General features: G+C 45.7%; 2 protein-coding genes across 2 annotated transcripts in view; both read right to left on the bottom strand.

Moving 5' to 3' along the window:
• Positions 1-13,112: 13,112 nt before the first annotated feature.
• On the bottom strand, positions 13,113-14,301 carry LOC110302200 (small ribosomal subunit protein eS27). The gene has a single exon (XM_085844728.1). The coding sequence runs from the start codon at positions 13,524-13,526 to the stop codon at positions 13,284-13,286; it is 243 nt and encodes an 80-aa protein (XP_085700854.1). The 5' UTR covers positions 13,527-14,301; the 3' UTR covers positions 13,113-13,283.
• A 263-nt stretch (positions 14,302-14,564) lies between these two features.
• Positions 14,565-16,935, bottom strand: part of Dapk2 (death associated protein kinase 2) — a 113,188-nt gene continuing 110,817 nt past the window's right edge. Inside the window, exon 12 of the mRNA XM_021172263.2 lies at positions 14,565-15,210. Within this exon, the coding sequence (XP_021027922.1) occupies positions 15,130-15,210 (81 nt within the window). The 3' untranslated portion in view covers positions 14,565-15,129. The remainder of the gene's footprint in view (positions 15,211-16,935) is intronic.

Here is a 16,935-nt window from a genome sequence, read left to right as displayed (position 1 = left end):
CAACCAGGGCTACACAGAGAAAACCTGTCTCAGAGAAAACAAACAAACAAACAAATAATAAAAACATCCACACACAAGTAATCTTATATGGATTGAGTGGGTCAGATTGTATTTATATATTTAGGAATATTTGAATACACACACATACAAAACCAACACCAATAATAACAATTAAAGATAAAGAGGCCATAATTTTGAAAAAGTGTGTGTGTGTATGTGTGTGTGTGTGTGATTGAGAAAGGAGAATGAAAGTGAAGGGGGAAATAATATCATTGTGTTATAATCCCCAAAAGAATCAGTAGCTTTTTACAAACTGATAAAATCTCTATATTCTTGTTCCGTGAAAGAAACAAGGCGTGACCCAGTGTGTATACTATGTAACAGTGCGATCCTACCCCATGGCAAACAGACCTCTGAGATCAGGAGCAAAAGCCTGCAGCTCACTGTGGCTGGGGAACAATAGCTGTCACGCCTGCATCCCTAGGGCATTAGAAAATGTGCAGCTGCAGTTTGGCATCATCAGATAACAGAGGCTTTGGGCTCTGTTCCCAAAGTCCACTAAAGGCCAAAGTGCTGAGAAGCATCTGGAAAGAATCCACGGTAATTATCACAAACATCGTGCAATTGTAATTTCTGATAAGTCACATGAGCGGCGCCACTTGAAAGCTGACCAGGGACAGAATAATGACTGAAGGTTTCTGACGTTCTGTGCATACAAGAATTAAGAATACCATCTGAAAGCTTACCATCAACACTGACAGTTGACAAGCTGAGAGATCGAATGATACAGATTATAAAACGTCTCTAAAGCCACAATCTGAGATCAACCAATTAAAAAATCAAACAAGGACTAGCAAGCCACCCAGCAGGTACACACACACACACACACACACACACACACACACTATGCAAACCTGATAACCTGAGTTCAGTTTCTAGAGCCAGCAGTGGGAGGAAAGAGCTGACTCCCAAAAAGTGTCCTTTGACACCCATTGACCCCCACTCTACATTCCATGCACACACACAGACACACACACACACGCTAATAATAATAATAATAAATATAATTTTAAAAATGTAAATCAACCTACATATCAAGTTCAAAGCCAGCCTGAAGTACATGAAACCCTGTCTTAAAAAACAAAAACAAATCAATAGACTTTTAAAAGGATTACTGCCGACATTCAGATCTACATAAAACCATCTGTTACGAGTTATCATTTTTACTTGTTTCACCTTTGTTTTTGTTGGAAAACAAAAATGTATGAATTGTTCCTATTTTACTTTAAAATATGTTCACTTTGCAATGTGTGTACATTTATCATATTTGTAGATTACAAAATGAAGTATGGCCAACATCACTAACTTCCTTCTTTAAATGGCAGGGAGTCTTCTTTTTTTGTTTGTTTGTTTTGTTTTTTGTTTTTCGAGACAGGGTTTCTCTTTAGAGCTCTGGCTGTCCTGGAGCTCACTTTGTAGACCAGGCTGGCCTCGAACTCAGAAATCCACCTGCCTCTGCCTCCCGAGTGCTGGGATTAAAGGCTTGCGCCACCACGCCCGGCTGCAGGGAGCCTTCTTGAGTGGAAGACTACAGTGGATCTTTTTCTCCCTTGAAGGAAAGAAACACACATGCACATATATGTGAAACACATATGCACACACACACATATGTGTCAGGCAGCACATATGGAGCAAGGACAACCTGCTGGAGTCAAGCTATCTTCTTCCACCATTTTGGTTTGTTGTTGTTTTTGAGACAGGTCTCACTATATAGCCTTGACTGGCCTGTAACTCACTTTCCTGAATGCTAGAATTAAAAGCAGGTACCATCATGCCTGGCTGCCTTCCTTGCATCATTTGGATCTTGGAGATAGAACTTGGGTTGTCAGACTTGGAAGTGAGTGTCTTTTTCCTATGAGCCATTTTAATAGTCCCTCAAAAGCAAGTTTTTTTTAAGCAGCCATCTGTTTTAAAAGAAGGAATATATATATGTGTGTGCGTGTATATATATATATATATATATATATATATGGCTTTATATATACATATTGCTATATAAAATATATATTCATATAAAATCTTGTATGAAGATAATTATGTATTATGTTTACACGTGTAATATTTAGAAGGATTCATAAATAACTAATAGCAGTAAATATAAGAGTAGATTTTTTTCTACATACTTTTTATACAGTGTGTGTGTGTATGTGTGTGTGTGTGTGTGTTTGTACTGGAGACTGAAGCCAGAGCTGTGTACATGCAAAGCAGGTACTCTAGCACTAAGCTACAACCCCATTTCCTGTTTTATACTTGAAAATTCTTGAACTATATAGATGGCATTTGACTGACTCTGAAAATTAAAACTTTAAAAAAATCTTGGCAGATTTCCACAAAGCCTGTGCAAAACATTAAGCCAAACTCTCAAAGGTTTGGCCTGTGGTTGATTGGTTTGCTTGTTTCCCTGGAACCTCTGTTTTAGGAACCCGGTATATCTTACTGGCTTTCAGATCTAGGAACAAAGATCTCAATCAGTCCTTGCAGCGCCACCTGGTGGCCATGACCTCTTAAGGTTCCAAGCTTTTCAATAATCTTTGGGAGTGCCTATGACCTTGACAGTGGGCAACACGGCACTGTGCCCATAAACTGGCTGAGGTTAGTCTCAGTTGACACACGTTGAATGCCCAGGACTGCCTTGTGTGGGTAGAATTCCATACAACTCCTGAAGTTTCATGACCTCGCCTCTAAGGGGCCCCTCAAAGGCAGCCTACAGTAACAGCACATGGACTTCAAGGCCAGAACCAAACCCTGGCTCCACTATCTACCAGCCTTGTCTTATTCAGCATAGCTTCCAAGGTCCTCCACTTCGTCATCTGCAAAGGTGGTAGGTAAGTCAGGGAAAGTACACACAAGAGATTAGAACAATGCCTTTGTATAACAGGGTCTTGATAAACATGAGTTCTCTTCCTAGGATCTCCTACTGATAACTTAGCTCTCCCCTGGTATTAGAGAAAGCAGCATGGTTGCTATGCAGGCTCAAGCCTTGGAAATGTTGAGGGAGAAGAAATTTATTTAGTGTCTGTATGTGTGCATTCGTGTGGGCGAGCACGAATGTGTATGCATGCATACACATGTGCCCATGCACGCGTGCACGTTACAGCAGGTGTGTGTAGGTCCAAGGGCAACTTTTTTTTTTTTTTTTAAAGATTCATTTATTTATTATACATAAGCACACTGTAGCTATCTTCAGACACTCCAGAAGAGGGCCCCAGATCTCGTTACGGATGGTTGTGAGCCACCATGTGGTTGCTGGGATTTGAACTCTGGACCTTTGGAAGAGCAGCGGGTGCTCTTACCCACTGAGCCATCTCACCAGCCCCAAGGGCAACTTTTGAAAGTCATTTCTCTCCTTCCACCATTTGGATCCTGGGCATGAGACTATCATGCCCATCAAGCTTGGCAGCAGGCACCTTTGCCCACTAGTCACCTCACTGCCCTCTCCCCTTGTCTTCTCGCCAGCTGCTAAGGAAGAAATGAAAAGCTTGGCTACAGGGGAGAAGGAGTTCAAAAGCTGCTGCAGCCTCACAAGGAGCGTCAGGGCATCCCTAGTGCTACCTGAGTCTGCTCCTGGAAAACAAAGCTCAGTCCCTGTCCCCATCCCCCACTCCCTGAATGAGCAAGAGCCAAATAGATAAGAAATTACAAGGAATAGCCCAGAAGTTGGGGGCACTCAGAAAAACAAATGATGAAGTTGGCCATCTGCCCTTAAAAAGGGATGACTATGCGCCTACCAGTCCCTCATCCCTACCATCAGAGTAGCATCTTCCATTTTAAATCTTTTCAAGGACACAGAACCTGGGTTAGAAAGATGGCTCAGTGGTTAACAGAGCTGACTGTTTTTCCAGAGGACAAGGGTTCAATCCTTGTAGCTCGGCACTACTGTCTGTAAGTCCAGGTGATCTGATGCCCTCTTCTGGCTTCCGTGGAAACTGCATGCACATGGTGCACACTTATGTGCAGACAAAACAGCCATACACATTGGGGAGTTGAGGTGGGGGGAGATGCAGATGTGTTAGTTTGTTTTCTGTTGTTGTTTTTTTATTTTTCACTTTTTAAAAATGAGAACAATGTTTTGTTTTTTTTAAGGTGTATTTATTTTATTTCTATGGGTGCGCTGTAGCTGTCTTCAGACACCAAAAGAAGGCACCAAATCCCATTACAGATGGCTATAAGCCACCATGTGGTTGCTGGAAATTGAACTCAGGACCTTTGGAAGAGTAGTCAGTGCTCTTAACTGCTGAGCCATCTCTCCAGTCACCTGTTTGCTTTTGTTTTAAAACAGTAATATAGGGCTGGAGAGATGGCTCAGCGGTTAAGAGCACCGACTGCTCTTCTGAAGGTCATGAGTTCTATTTCCAGCAACCACATGGTGGCTCACAACCATCCGTAACAAGATCTGGCGCCCTCTTCTGGAGTGTCTGAAGACAGCTACAGTGTACTTACATATAATAAATAAATCTTAAAAAAAAAAAAAAACAGTAATATAGCTCAGGCTAGCCTAAATTCACAACTCACTATGCAGCAAAAGATAACCTTGAATTCCTGGTCCTCTTGTTTCTGGCTCCAGAGTGCCAGGATTGCAGGCATGCACCAGTGTGTACAGTTTATGCAGTGCTGTGGCCTACGAAAGTCCTCAGACTACCAACTTTCCACTGCTGTGACAGAAGGTCTACGATAATCAACAGAAAAAGAAGAAAGGATTATTTGGGCTTACAGTCTGGAAGGTTTAGGTCCATGGCTGCTTGCCTCTGCTGCCTTGGGAGTCTGTGGGAGTCTGTGGTGAGACCTCACATCATGACAGAAGCTGCTCATTATATGACATCTAGAAAGCAAAAAGACAGAATATTTGGGTATGGTACACACCTGGATTCCCAGCTCAGGGGAGGCCGAGGCAGGAGGGTTGCAAGTTCAAGGCCAGCCTGGGCTACATAGTGAGCCCTTGTCACGGAATGCAAACAAAACAAATGCCAACCCCCTGGAAGCCTTAGTTTCCTAAGCTTTCTCAAGATGGCTGTGAGAACGGAAGGCAATAAAGACCTGGTGTGAGGCAGATGCTTCTAGAATGCAAACCACAGGGTGGGGGTGGGGGGAGTGGAGAGGCACAGGCAGGCCAGCAAGAAGGCAGCAGCAGCTGCTGCTCTCTAGCAAGGCTCCTTTGCATTTGGCCGTAGGCAGCTGAAGGGGCCAGACAGGCGGAAAGCAAAGGTGCTTTGCAGCTGGGCAGTGAGGTTTCTTAACCAACCGAGCTTCACAGAGTGTTCAGGATGTGGGCCGGCCCCCAGCATGCACTGGGGAAAACCAAAGGACGAGAAGCTAGAGGCATGTCACGTCAAGGGCCTTGCTCATCACGTATCATCACATGTCACCAGAGTGGTTGGCAGAGGCAGCAAACAACACTATGGGAACTCCATCCCCTTCTTCCATTTGCTCCATCCAGCCTACTCACTAATGAATTTATGTTTTACGCTAGTACGTAAAGCACAGTTGTTACGACAGAAGCCACTTTCTGAGTGCAGTACACTAAGTGCCGCCATGCTTTAGCTAATCCAACCGAATAGTCATAGAAGCCCTGCGGGGAAGATATTGGCGTGTCCCCATTTTACAAGTGGGAAAGCTGAGGCCCAATACCTTGGTAAATAAATAAATAAATAAATAATCACCCAGCTAAGAAGATGTCAGAAATGTCATTCAAACTCTGAGACCTAACCTGACTCTCAGGCCAGGGTTTTCAGATCAGTACCATAGACCTCGGCTGGAAGACATTTTCCTATCTTCTTTTTTCTTTTTTTTTTTTTCTTGAAACCAGGTCTCTGTAGCCCTTGCCAGAACATACTATATAGACCAGGCTGGTCTTGAACTCACAGAGATCCACCTGCCTCTGCCTCCTAAGTACTGACATTAAAGACACATGACAGCACATCCTGCTGGGAGACACTTTCTAGGGAACAGAGCTAAGTACCTACAGGCTTTGGAGGAACAGGAAAGCCCACCTCCTGGGCCAGTGTCCAGTGAGGAGGGGGTAAGAGACATTGCCTACCATCACCCAGCAGTGGGCATGGAGAGAGGCACTACACCCCTCCATCAGTGCCCTTCTCTCAGCAAAGACCTCAGCTGCCTCCTAGCAGTTTGGGGGAAAACCAATTGTGCCCTAGGCTCTAAGGCACTAAGCCTTAGGTATAGACAATCACAGTTTATCCTGGTCCCCCCACCCCCACCCCCCCTTCTTGATCTAGGGATGTGCATGAAGACCAAGAAAGGCTTTGCTGTGGTTTCAGAATGTCTGTGCTCACTTCCTGTAAAGTCATATGCAAATTACTTTTCTCATTGCTGAGATCTAACACCTGGTCAGAAGCAACTTAAAGCTAGGCATGGTGGCTCACACTTCTGTGAGTCTGGGGGCAGCTTGGTCTATACTGTGAATTAATTTCAAGCCTGCCTGCCAGGGCTACCTAGTGAGACCCTGTCTCAAAAGAAAAAAAAAGAAAAAGGAAGAAGAAGGAGAAGAAATAGAAGAAGGTCTATTTTGACTTACAGTTGGGATACAGTACATCGTGGCAAAGGCATACAAGCAGGAGTGTGAAGTGGCTCATCACACTATGTCTGCTGTGTGGAAGCAGAGGCAGACAGATGCTGGGGTTCAACTAGATCTCTGTTATGTAGTCCAGAACCCTAGCCCCACGAATAGCATCCACAGCTGCAGTGGGATTCTCCATCTTTGTTAACCTAAACTAGAATCTCCCTCACTGACACGCCCAGATATTTGTCTGGAGGGGATTCTGGATCCTGTCAACTTGGCAACTTCAACTCTCAAAGTATCTTTCTGCCTGATGCTCTCAGTTTGAGTAAACATCGTAAAGTAGTTCTGCCTCCCCCTGGACATGTATTAGGGATAAAGGACAAAAAAGTGTTAAAATACTCAACCTGTTGGAAAGGTGAGAGGTGTGGCCCTGCCCTTCCCCCACAGAGGCCTGGGCTGAAGTACCAAGAACCCTGTGGAGACATCATAGCTACTCCTGGCCCAGAGGAGCCACCCAGGCATCAGGCCAGTGCCCTGGGTATTTTCAGCTTCCAGCAGCATCAGCAAGGTCTGAGAGCCATGAGCCTTATTGTATTTCAGGTGACCTAGGCACCTGGCCAGCAGCACAGCCAGGGAGTGCTGTCTTTATGCCCTTGTCTGGGCCTTTCTTCTCTCCTGCCAATCTGCATAACCAGGCCATGGGAAGGGCTGCAGAGGAGCATCTGCTAAGCTCAACAGGCACCAGAAATGGATGAAAAGAGAGACAGGCAACTTCAGATGCCACTAAAATGCTTGAGAATCAACTTGGGACTCCCCAAGAACTCCATCCTTCACTTGGTCCTCCACAAACACCCTAACAAACGCTTCTTTCTAAACAGCATGCCATGGGGTAAGGTGACCAGAAGTCCAGCCCTGCACTGGACATCCCTAGATTTGCCACTGTTGAGAACAGTTCTTCTCTGGGGAATATAAACATCTCTTCCCTCTTCATAAGTCCCCAAAGGCAAGTCACGGCACAGTTCCAACCACACTCACTCTGGTGAACAAATGAGTTTATTGGGCTTTCTCACAGAGCACAGCTGAGGCTTACTGGCAGAATAGTGGCTGATCTTGAAGCAGGGACACTGCCAAGTCTTTGCCAAGCTTAGGTGATGACTTCCCAGAGTCACCTCGACGGAACGTCTTTCAGTCTTCCTCAGCTTATATACCATGGGGAACTTCATGCCTCATGCAGTTAAGGTAGAATTGCATACAGCCAGCTGGGAGGTGTGGATGGTATCAGGTGAAGGTCCTCTCCTGTGAGGTTACATCAACAGTCAGCAAGCCTGATCCTGGGGGCCAGGAAATACTCACCTTTTCGCAGGTGCAGTGGATCTAGTGAAGTTGACCATGGTTTTGCCTGGAGCTCCATCTTCGTCTTCTAGAGCTCTGTCCCACGAAACTGCTCAGGCTCAGGCAAACTTAGGCAGCTGTTCTCTCTATTTGAGAGCTTTGCAGGTATCCCCACTGGTCCTTACATCCATCCTCCATGTCCAATTCTTTCTTTGACTGGAGTCAAAAAGACTGGCAACTGAGGCCCATCTGTCTTGTCCACGTCTGGGTAGCTAATAGGTGAAGTAGCAGAGGAACCCTAACATGTCTGGTTCCTTGTGTTCTCTCCCTAGGTCAGGTCCTTGCCTAACCCATTTAGCTTATCCCAATAGTCTGAATTGTCTCCTCCACAGGCTGCCCCACCCAATTCAATGTGTGCCGGTACTTGTGTGGTCGGGAGATCAGCCTTCGGGGGTCATTTCTCAGAAGCCTTTCTCTTTGGTTTTCTGAGACTGGGTCTCTCACTGGGACCTGGGGCTTACCAATTAGGCTAAGCTGGTTGATCAGTGAACCCCATGGATCTTTGTGTTTCTGCCTTCCCAGTGCCCAGATTAATGCATACATATATTGCCTTATCTGTCTTTTTGCATGGACTCTAGAAGTTGAACTTGGGTTCTCATGCTTGTAAGGCAAGCACTTGGCCAACTGAGCCATCTCCCTAGCCTCTAGGAGTAGTTTTTCTAAAGTATCATAGCAGAATCTCCTAAGCAACTTGTTTAGCACCCCCAGAGCTTCTAATACAGGAAAGGTGGAGTGGGCTAGAAAATGTATACTTCTGACCAGTTTCCGGTTGCTGGCCAGAGTCCACACTAAGAGGTGCTGATCTAAACCACAGCCCTAAAGAAGAGCCACCTCCCCATCACCCAGGAGGCTCAAGCCTGCATTCGAAGCCATCATCTTCACAGTGCTTTCTTCCTGAGCATGCTCCACCAGACCACCCTACCTCCTCAGGCGGTATAAGTTCTTCCCACCTCCGAGTCTCTGCTCAGGTGGGTCCTGTACTGCAGACTCTGTAGACCCATTGCAAACACAAGGCTTCTTGTCCTTCAGGAGCATCTCAAAAGCTCACTGGGGCCTTATCTGTCAGAACGAAGGCTCCTTCCTCAGCTCCTGGCTTAGTTCCTATTTCTTCCTGTCATTAAACTGTGGGTTCTGGAGGACCTGTCATGTTCCCATTTTTGTCTACACATGTGTTAAATGCATGTGACTGCAGAAGACAGAATGGGGGCGATGGGTGGATCTTTGGGGAAATAGATTTGGGCCCAGCCAAAGAAAGAACCTGTCAAATGTGAATACTTTGGTAGCTGAGATATATTTTTATATATATATATATATATATATATATATATATGTATGTGTGTGTGTGTATTCATTCACACATATATTCACATATATATGTCATATATATAGTATTCATATATATGATAGTCATATAGATACAGATACAGATATAGATGAATGAATGACAGAGTTTTTCTCTGTAAATGTATGTCTTGGCTGTCCTGGAACTGCTTCTGTAGACCAGGCTAGCCTCGAACTTTCAGAGACTCACTTGCCTCTGCTGGGATTAAAGGCATATACCATCACGGTTTGATTCCAGCTTTTGAGGGAGGGTCTTGTCACTTCCAGGACCTTCGGTAGCACATCATAGATCAGACAAGCTTGCAAGACTCACTTGACGACACTGTGGCTGAGAAGATCCTGGGCACTGTTATTTGTTGCCTGACTAAGGAGGGGAGGGAGAACTTTCCAGAATATGATCTCTTACAGCTTGATGGGGCTTTCCAGGGTTAGCACTGAGAGAAGGCAACTGATGAGGTCTGCAGTTTATAACCGTTCAGGACAGTCTGCCCTGTTTCCTCTCCAATCAGGAAATGCACCCTCAGGCCCAAAGCCCACAGCTTGGCTACTGAAAGGATCTGAGAAAGCAATGACCCAGGACCCAGCTGGGGAGGGCCAACGTCTCAGTTCGACCTCTGTCAGCCTGTAGGTCTCAGGAGCTTTCCTGTTTCCGCTCCTTCCCGGGTTAACTAAGGTCATAACCTTCTGGAAGAATGCGGGGTCAGCCAGCCCGTCTGCAATTTCCTCTCCCTGTGTGTGAAAGGAGATATGTCCAACTGTGACTATACAGAGCCCACAGCCTTGTGACTCAGCAGACTCGAGCGTCCTCAGTCCCATCCCTTGGAATGTCACACAGACAGACAGCTGCAGGGGTTCGATGTGGTTGCCACAGATGCTGCAGAGCCTGGACTCACAGATATCTCTCCCTGAGTCTCTCGTTGGTCAAACCTTTACCTATCTATACCAGGACTGGGGACAGAACCCAGGGCTTTGCACATGTGAAGAGAGCACTTTGCCACTGAGCTATGTCCCCAGCCCATGTTTACGGTATTTTTATGGCCTGAATTGTGTTCACTTCCTCCTAAACCCATATATGGAACTTTTAAAGTGACTATATTTAAAGATAGGGTCTTTGTAGGGATAAATAGATAAGGTGAGGATATATTATGGACACTAATCCAGCATAACTGGTGACCTTGTTGTTGTTGTTTTTTTTAAAGACAGACATCTATAGAGAGAAGACCAGGGTGTGACAAATTAAGGAGAAACGCCTCAGACAGAGCCACCGCTGCTGACACCTTGCAGTGTCTAAAGCTGAGAAAGTAAATTTCTAGTGCATTAAGTCACCCAGACCCAGGTATTTTGTTATGACATGTTTTCACTAATGTAATACTACCAATGAAAACAAGGAAACAGAGTGAGGGAAATTCACCCAGTCCTAGCAACAGGGCTAGGGCTGTGGCTCAGTGGTTGAATGCTTGTCTAGTGTATTCAAGGGCCTGGGCTTAATCTTCAGTACCACAAAAACAAAACCAAACAAGCAGAATCCTGAACACCAGCCGCTGTCCACCTTGCCTCCACCCCCCATTTTACTGAAGTCATCTCTGCTTCTAAAATACAATGTTATTAGTACAAATTTTGCATTTTTTTAAAAAAAGGATTGTACTGCATGTAATTCTCCAAGAATTTTTTCTTTTCTTTTTTCTTTTTTCTCTTTTTTTCATTTCTTATTCCCCCCCCACCCCCCACCCCCAGGAAAAGTAGAATGTGAATCCAGGGCAGGCAAATCTGGGCTGGAGTCCAGATCCCTAGAGCTCCAGCTGGGAGAAGGCAGGCACAGTTCTTAACTTTGCTGAGGCTGGCTTCATCATCCTTAAAAAAGGAGCTCACTTCCCTTACAAGGTTGTACGCAGGGCTACAGAGAATGCCTCACTGACGCACAGGTCCCTCAAAATCACCGCCTCCCTTGGTTCTGCCATTGTTTTAACTTGAATGGGAGATCTTACAATATCATTTTGTCCCTAGATAATATAATCAACTGTTTTCTAGATTAAGAGCAAGGGCTGTGAATTCTACTCGGTGAAAAGAGGACTTTGGAATCTGTGTTTCACTATCCATTAAGAACTGCTGCTGCTGCTGCTTTACCTGATGGAGGGCAACTGTGGGAGGGAGGGACAATCAAGCCAGAAAAAACTTGAAGGAAGCTCACCAACTGTGCTGGTGCCTTTGAGACAGCAATTAACCACCTCCATTCGAAGCCTTTCTACTGTTAAGAGTCCCTAAGCCTGTGACGGTTTGCTGAGAACGGGACCTTCTTAACAGATGCCAAGTGCGATATTTTGGGGGTTGCAGCAACTGTGAATAGAACAGTATGGGGCTGACATCAAACCGGGAGCGGAGGGGGTGGGGCTGATGGAAAGAAAGTTCTCTAAGCCTGTGATAGTTGCTGTCCCTTTCAACAGCCCAGTTTTCGCCTGTACTCGCTTTGATTTCCCAGGGAGCACGGAGCTTGGAGTTTCTTTCCAGAGATCTCATGGTTCACTTGCTTATTTAAATGTGACCTTCTTTTGCTTTCAAAATATGCTGGGAGTTTTTGTTTGCTTTGTTTGATTGGCAAATAACTGTATGAATGGGAAAGACAAATGGAATCTGAGATCTGGAATCAAGGAAGATTGTGAGATGAAGATTACAACATAGTGCGTGTTAAAATATTTATATGTGTGTTTGTGGGCTATTAATGTGGCATCCAGCAAGCACACAGACAGACATTTGGGAGAGGCACCTCAGAGCTTTTTAAAGAACTTCTCTCACAGAATGTGTTTTTCATCTCTGGTCTTCCACTTTCTTCAAAGAATGCTGTGACCTCTCTCAGCCTTGAGGTGTTGGCTTGTCAACGCCTCCTCCCTCAGGGCCAGAACACACCTGTCTCCCCTGGGCTTGTTATTCCACTCCTGCATCCATCCACCAGCAGGGAGAGGCCACGGGACTCAGCAGTGTGTGGGGGTAGTGTGACCTCTGTTTGCTGTGAGCTTTTCTGGAAATAGAGCCTTTCTGTTCTTTGAGGACCATTTTGTTCTAAATGCATCTCTAGCATGAAGGGAGCTTGGGTGAGTCTCACACAGTGTGATTGAGACCTACTGTTCACCTGGAGTATTGATGGTGCATACCTGAATGGCCAGCATTCAGGGGATAGAGGTAGGAGGAACGAGAGTTCAAGGGCAGCCTGGGCTACATAAAATCCTGTTTTAAAACAAACCAAAGATTGGCTAGAGGGCTCAGGTGATAAGGGTGTCTGCTGCCATGCCAGCTAGACAACTAAGATCACCTGAAGTCAATCCCCAGGATGACTTCCATAGTAGACGAGAACTGATTCTTGCAAGCGTCCTCTGAGCTCCGCATGCACGCCATGGACCACAGAGCATGTATGCCACCATACACACGATCATCAATCAATCAACTTGAAAAAATGATACAATGAAAGCCCTTACTGTCAACAAAAGGGATTAATGCCACACTCACCCGTGTACACATTACACACACACACACACACACACCCTGTACTTCCTGGCTCAACTCTTTCACTAACCTTCCAGAGTTCCTTTTTTGTCTTTCCAACACACTTGCCCTTAGACAACACACTTGCCTTTCTCTGGCCACTCTTCTGGCCAGAAAAGCATGGCTTGGATTTGCATGCAGTAAATTTCCTTACTGGCCTCACTCATTTTTCTCTTCCTGTTTTTCCCTGTGGGCACTTCTTTGCCCTCCTCTGTCTAGTCAAAAATTCCCATTTGCTAGCACTGCCAATAACAAAGCACCAGAGACTAAATAGCTTAAACAACAGAAATGTATTTTCTCCCAATGACGGCTAGCTGTCTGAGATTCAGCATGGATTAATCACTGGGCCCCCAACCCTACCCTTTGGCTTTTTTTTTCTTTTAAATATATATCCAAAATGGGTTTATTGGGAAGGTTCCCACTCATCTTCAATCAGGGGCTTTCAGTGTTGCTTCCTCCTGAAGGAGCATCCGTCCATCAGCCTTGCTGTTCCACCTGTAGGCTGACAGAGGACAGTGGCGCAGCCAACACATGTTGGTGCATGGCTAAAGACCGTGGTGATTTTATAGCATCCTGGGCATTTCACATCCTTAAAGTAGGAATTGGGACTCTGCACCAGGTGCTTTTTCTTGTGTTTCCTCTTCTCTTCTGGAGAGGGATGAAGGAGATCTTTTGCGAGAGGCATGTTCTCGTAGGGAGGTTGGCTTTTTGAGATAGGGTCTTGCTACATAACTCTGGCTAGCCTGGAACTCAGTGTGTAGACCAGGGTGGCCTCAACTTTGTAGCATGATCCTCCTGCCTCTGCCTCCCATCTGTTGGGATTACAGGCATCCAGCACAGCACCCAGCAGCTGCCTTTTTATTTTTTATTTATTTTAAAATTTTATTTGAGGCCTTTCTCCCTAACCGTGTCCTCGTGTGTTCTTTCTGTTGTATCTTATCTCCTCCTCTTCTTCCTGTTCCCCCTGCTCCTCCTTGTTGCCCAGGCTGTCCCTAACTCCTGGGCTCAAGTAATCCTACTACCTCAGTGTCCCAAGTAGTTAGGACTTAAAGGTACGCAGCTCCACATATGGTAAATCTCCCCTTATTGTTAATTGTTTTTAATTTTATGTGTATGAATAAATGTCCGTATGCATGTATAAGCGCCATGACATATGGTAAATCTCCCCTTATTGTTAATTGTTTTTAATTTTATGTGTATGAATAAATGTCCGTATGCATGTATAAGCGCCATGTGCCTGGTGCCCCTTGTGGGTGCTGGCACTGGAAATGGAGTCCTCTGCAAAAGCAGAAATTGCTCTTAACCAGTGGGCCATCTCTCCACCCCAGTCCTCCCCATTTTATAAGGATATTAATCATATCATAGAAGGGTTTACCTGGATGGCCTCACTTTAATTTAGTGAGCTACTTATCACTCTATCTCTAGTGATAGTGATGACGGTCTGTGATACTGAGGACTGGGAGGAAGGGGGCTACAAGTCAGCCCCTAACAGGAGGGCTGACAGCAGCAGTGGTGGATGGGTCATGGCTTTTTGTGATGGGGTGCCAGAGGGGGATACTTTCAAGGGAGGGCACACAAGGGCCACATCTTATCAGTAAAAGAAGACTGCTCAGATCACCTCTTGAGGTTCTGTCCACTTAGCAGCCAATCCTAGTGTTCCCCAAGCCACGGGGTCTCGGGCTATAGGGAACCAGAGGGAGACAGCTCCTAAAACACCCGAGCATTAGATAAACAAGAAGTTTAATAATAAAAACAAGGAAAAACCTACAACACAGTGGGCTGGCAAGAGGCTGGCAGACACAGTCTGACGTTAGACAGCCTGACTCCTTATGGATTCTGGTAAGTCACAGGATTGGTCCCTCCCTCTAGAGAGTCTTCACTCACGAGCTTGACAGGGTAGGCTCTGTGAGGAAAGCTGCCTAAATCTGACCTTTAACCTGTGGTTAAAAAAAAAAACAAAAACAACAACAACAAAAAAAAAAACAACGATACTCCTTGAGATCCATTTCCTAGGTCCACACCCAATCCCAGCTTCTGAGGTTAGCAGACAGATGAAAGCCAGTTTTCTGGAGAACTACAAGCCAGAGGAATGCTGGAGGCTCCCCACCGGGAGACAGCCACAACTCCCAGGGTCTCCGGAAAGTTCTGAGTCCTGCAGACTCCTCTCTCTTGCAAAGTGCTCAGGAACAAAGAATGTCTGGATCCTGGTGTCAAGCAGGGTCCGGGAGCTTGCACAGCAGGGCCGCAGGAACTTGGACCTCCCTGGCAGCCACTGCAAGCTGGGCCAGTTAGGAGGTACTGCTCCTTCTCCGGGGGTGAAGGGCTTTCCTCCTGGCGATGTTCTCCTCTGTGTCACTCTCACAGTTCCTCTGGGAAGGAGAAAAAGAGGCCCAGGGCAAGGGCATCATCAGATGACATGAACGCAGCCGCCACACTGAGCACCCCACACTCAGAGAGGCAAGCACGGGGGCTGATAAGCTGGGGAAGTGGGGTGATGTCAAAGGAAGCCCTCCATCCAGAGGCCTCTGCCATGCAGGAATAGGAAGGGGACTTGAAATGGGACCAAACTAGCTGCCTTGAGGCCTCCTCCTTGGAGCATCCCCGGGGAAACAGGTACCAGGAGGGGCCCAGTTATAGCAGTGAAAATGCCATCTGGTACCATTTGTGCCAGTCAATAGTCAAAGCCTCTTGGAAAGGTAGTTTGTGGGACACTGGGTCCCCTGAGCTCAGTCTATGGGGAAGTGGTTGATCTTTCCCTAAGGTCGCAGGCCATCATTTCAGGCCTCTGCTGGTCTCCACCAAGCCTTCAGCAAGCTTCCTGCGAAGCAGTCTGAAGGGAAACACTTCATGAAAGTGGAACAAAATGTAACCTGTCGGCTCCCACACAGCTAAGGCAAGCTGGAGCAAAAACCTGGATGTTACAATGTCTTTCCAGTCTGGTCCCACCAAGTTAAACTAAGTGTTAAAATCACTATTAATGTTGGAAGGTGTTTTGTTCTTATAAGGTTTTAAATTTTTTGTCTGTCTGCCTAATCAGACATGCACACACACACACACACACACACACACACACACACATACTATGCATGCAGATGCCCATGAAGGCCAGAAGAAGGAGTTGAATCCCCTGGAATTGGAGTTACAGGTAGTTGCGAGTCACCATGTAGGTGCTAGGAACCAAACCTGGGTCTTCAGCAAGAGGAGGAGGCACTCTTAACTACTGAGCCATCTCTCCAGCTGCAGTTAATTCAAACTATTAAAAGAATAATTTGGATTTTAAAAAGTCTAAAAATGTTTAATTTCTATGCTTTCTAAACAGAAGGCCATGTCATCTTTCTAAAAACATTATTTTAAGGAAGGTTCAATAGGAAAAACCATATAACATGTAAGTGTCTGAGTAAAAAATGAAAAACAAAAACAACAACAAAAAACTATACTTTGTACCATGAAAAAGTTAGAAATTGAAATTCTTTTACATCCCTTTCTTCAACAACATCACATCAAGGCAAAAGGTCCAAGATCTAGGTTCATGCCTGCTGCCTGTCGTACACCCCCCGCAGGCAAGCCTGAGCCAGTGGGAAATCTGAGGTCAAGATCAACTTAGCCAGTACATCCTGGACCAACTCTGACTAGGACAACAAAAATAACTCAGGCTTTGCTGAACAGCAACTTTTTAGTATGAGTCAGAGCCAAACAATAAAAGAGTAAGCTGTGTAAACTCGCAGGTGACAAACAGGGATCCTCAGAGCTAGCCAAGTCAGTTCCCTTTATAGTCCATGAGGCTGGTGGCCAGAAGAGGGACTCAGCCACAAAGGCCTCTGGAGCTACCAAAGTCCTGGCAAAAGCAGGAATAAACAAGAGCTCAGTCTATGGGAAAAAGACCCCTGAGGACGTGCTGGGGCTCCAGGGAGTACAGGGATATTCTGGGAGCTGGGGTGCAGGCCCAGTGCTAAGCATCTTCAGTTTACACAGGGTGGCTGCAGGCAGTTGCTTTCCAGGCCTTTGTTGTGCCTGGAATATATGAACTGTATATGAATATATAAATTTATACCTTCTGGACACTCCTGTTCTCTCCACTCAATCAGGAGGGAGAG

The sequence above is a fragment of the Mus caroli genome, unplaced genomic scaffold (genome assembly GCF_978045245.1).
Source record: "Mus caroli unplaced genomic scaffold, Mus_caroli_1 scaffold_11, whole genome shotgun sequence".
In the NCBI taxonomy this organism is placed as follows: Eukaryota; Metazoa; Chordata; class Mammalia; order Rodentia; family Muridae; genus Mus; species Mus caroli.
This window is presented reverse-complemented; position numbering and strand designations above follow the sequence as displayed.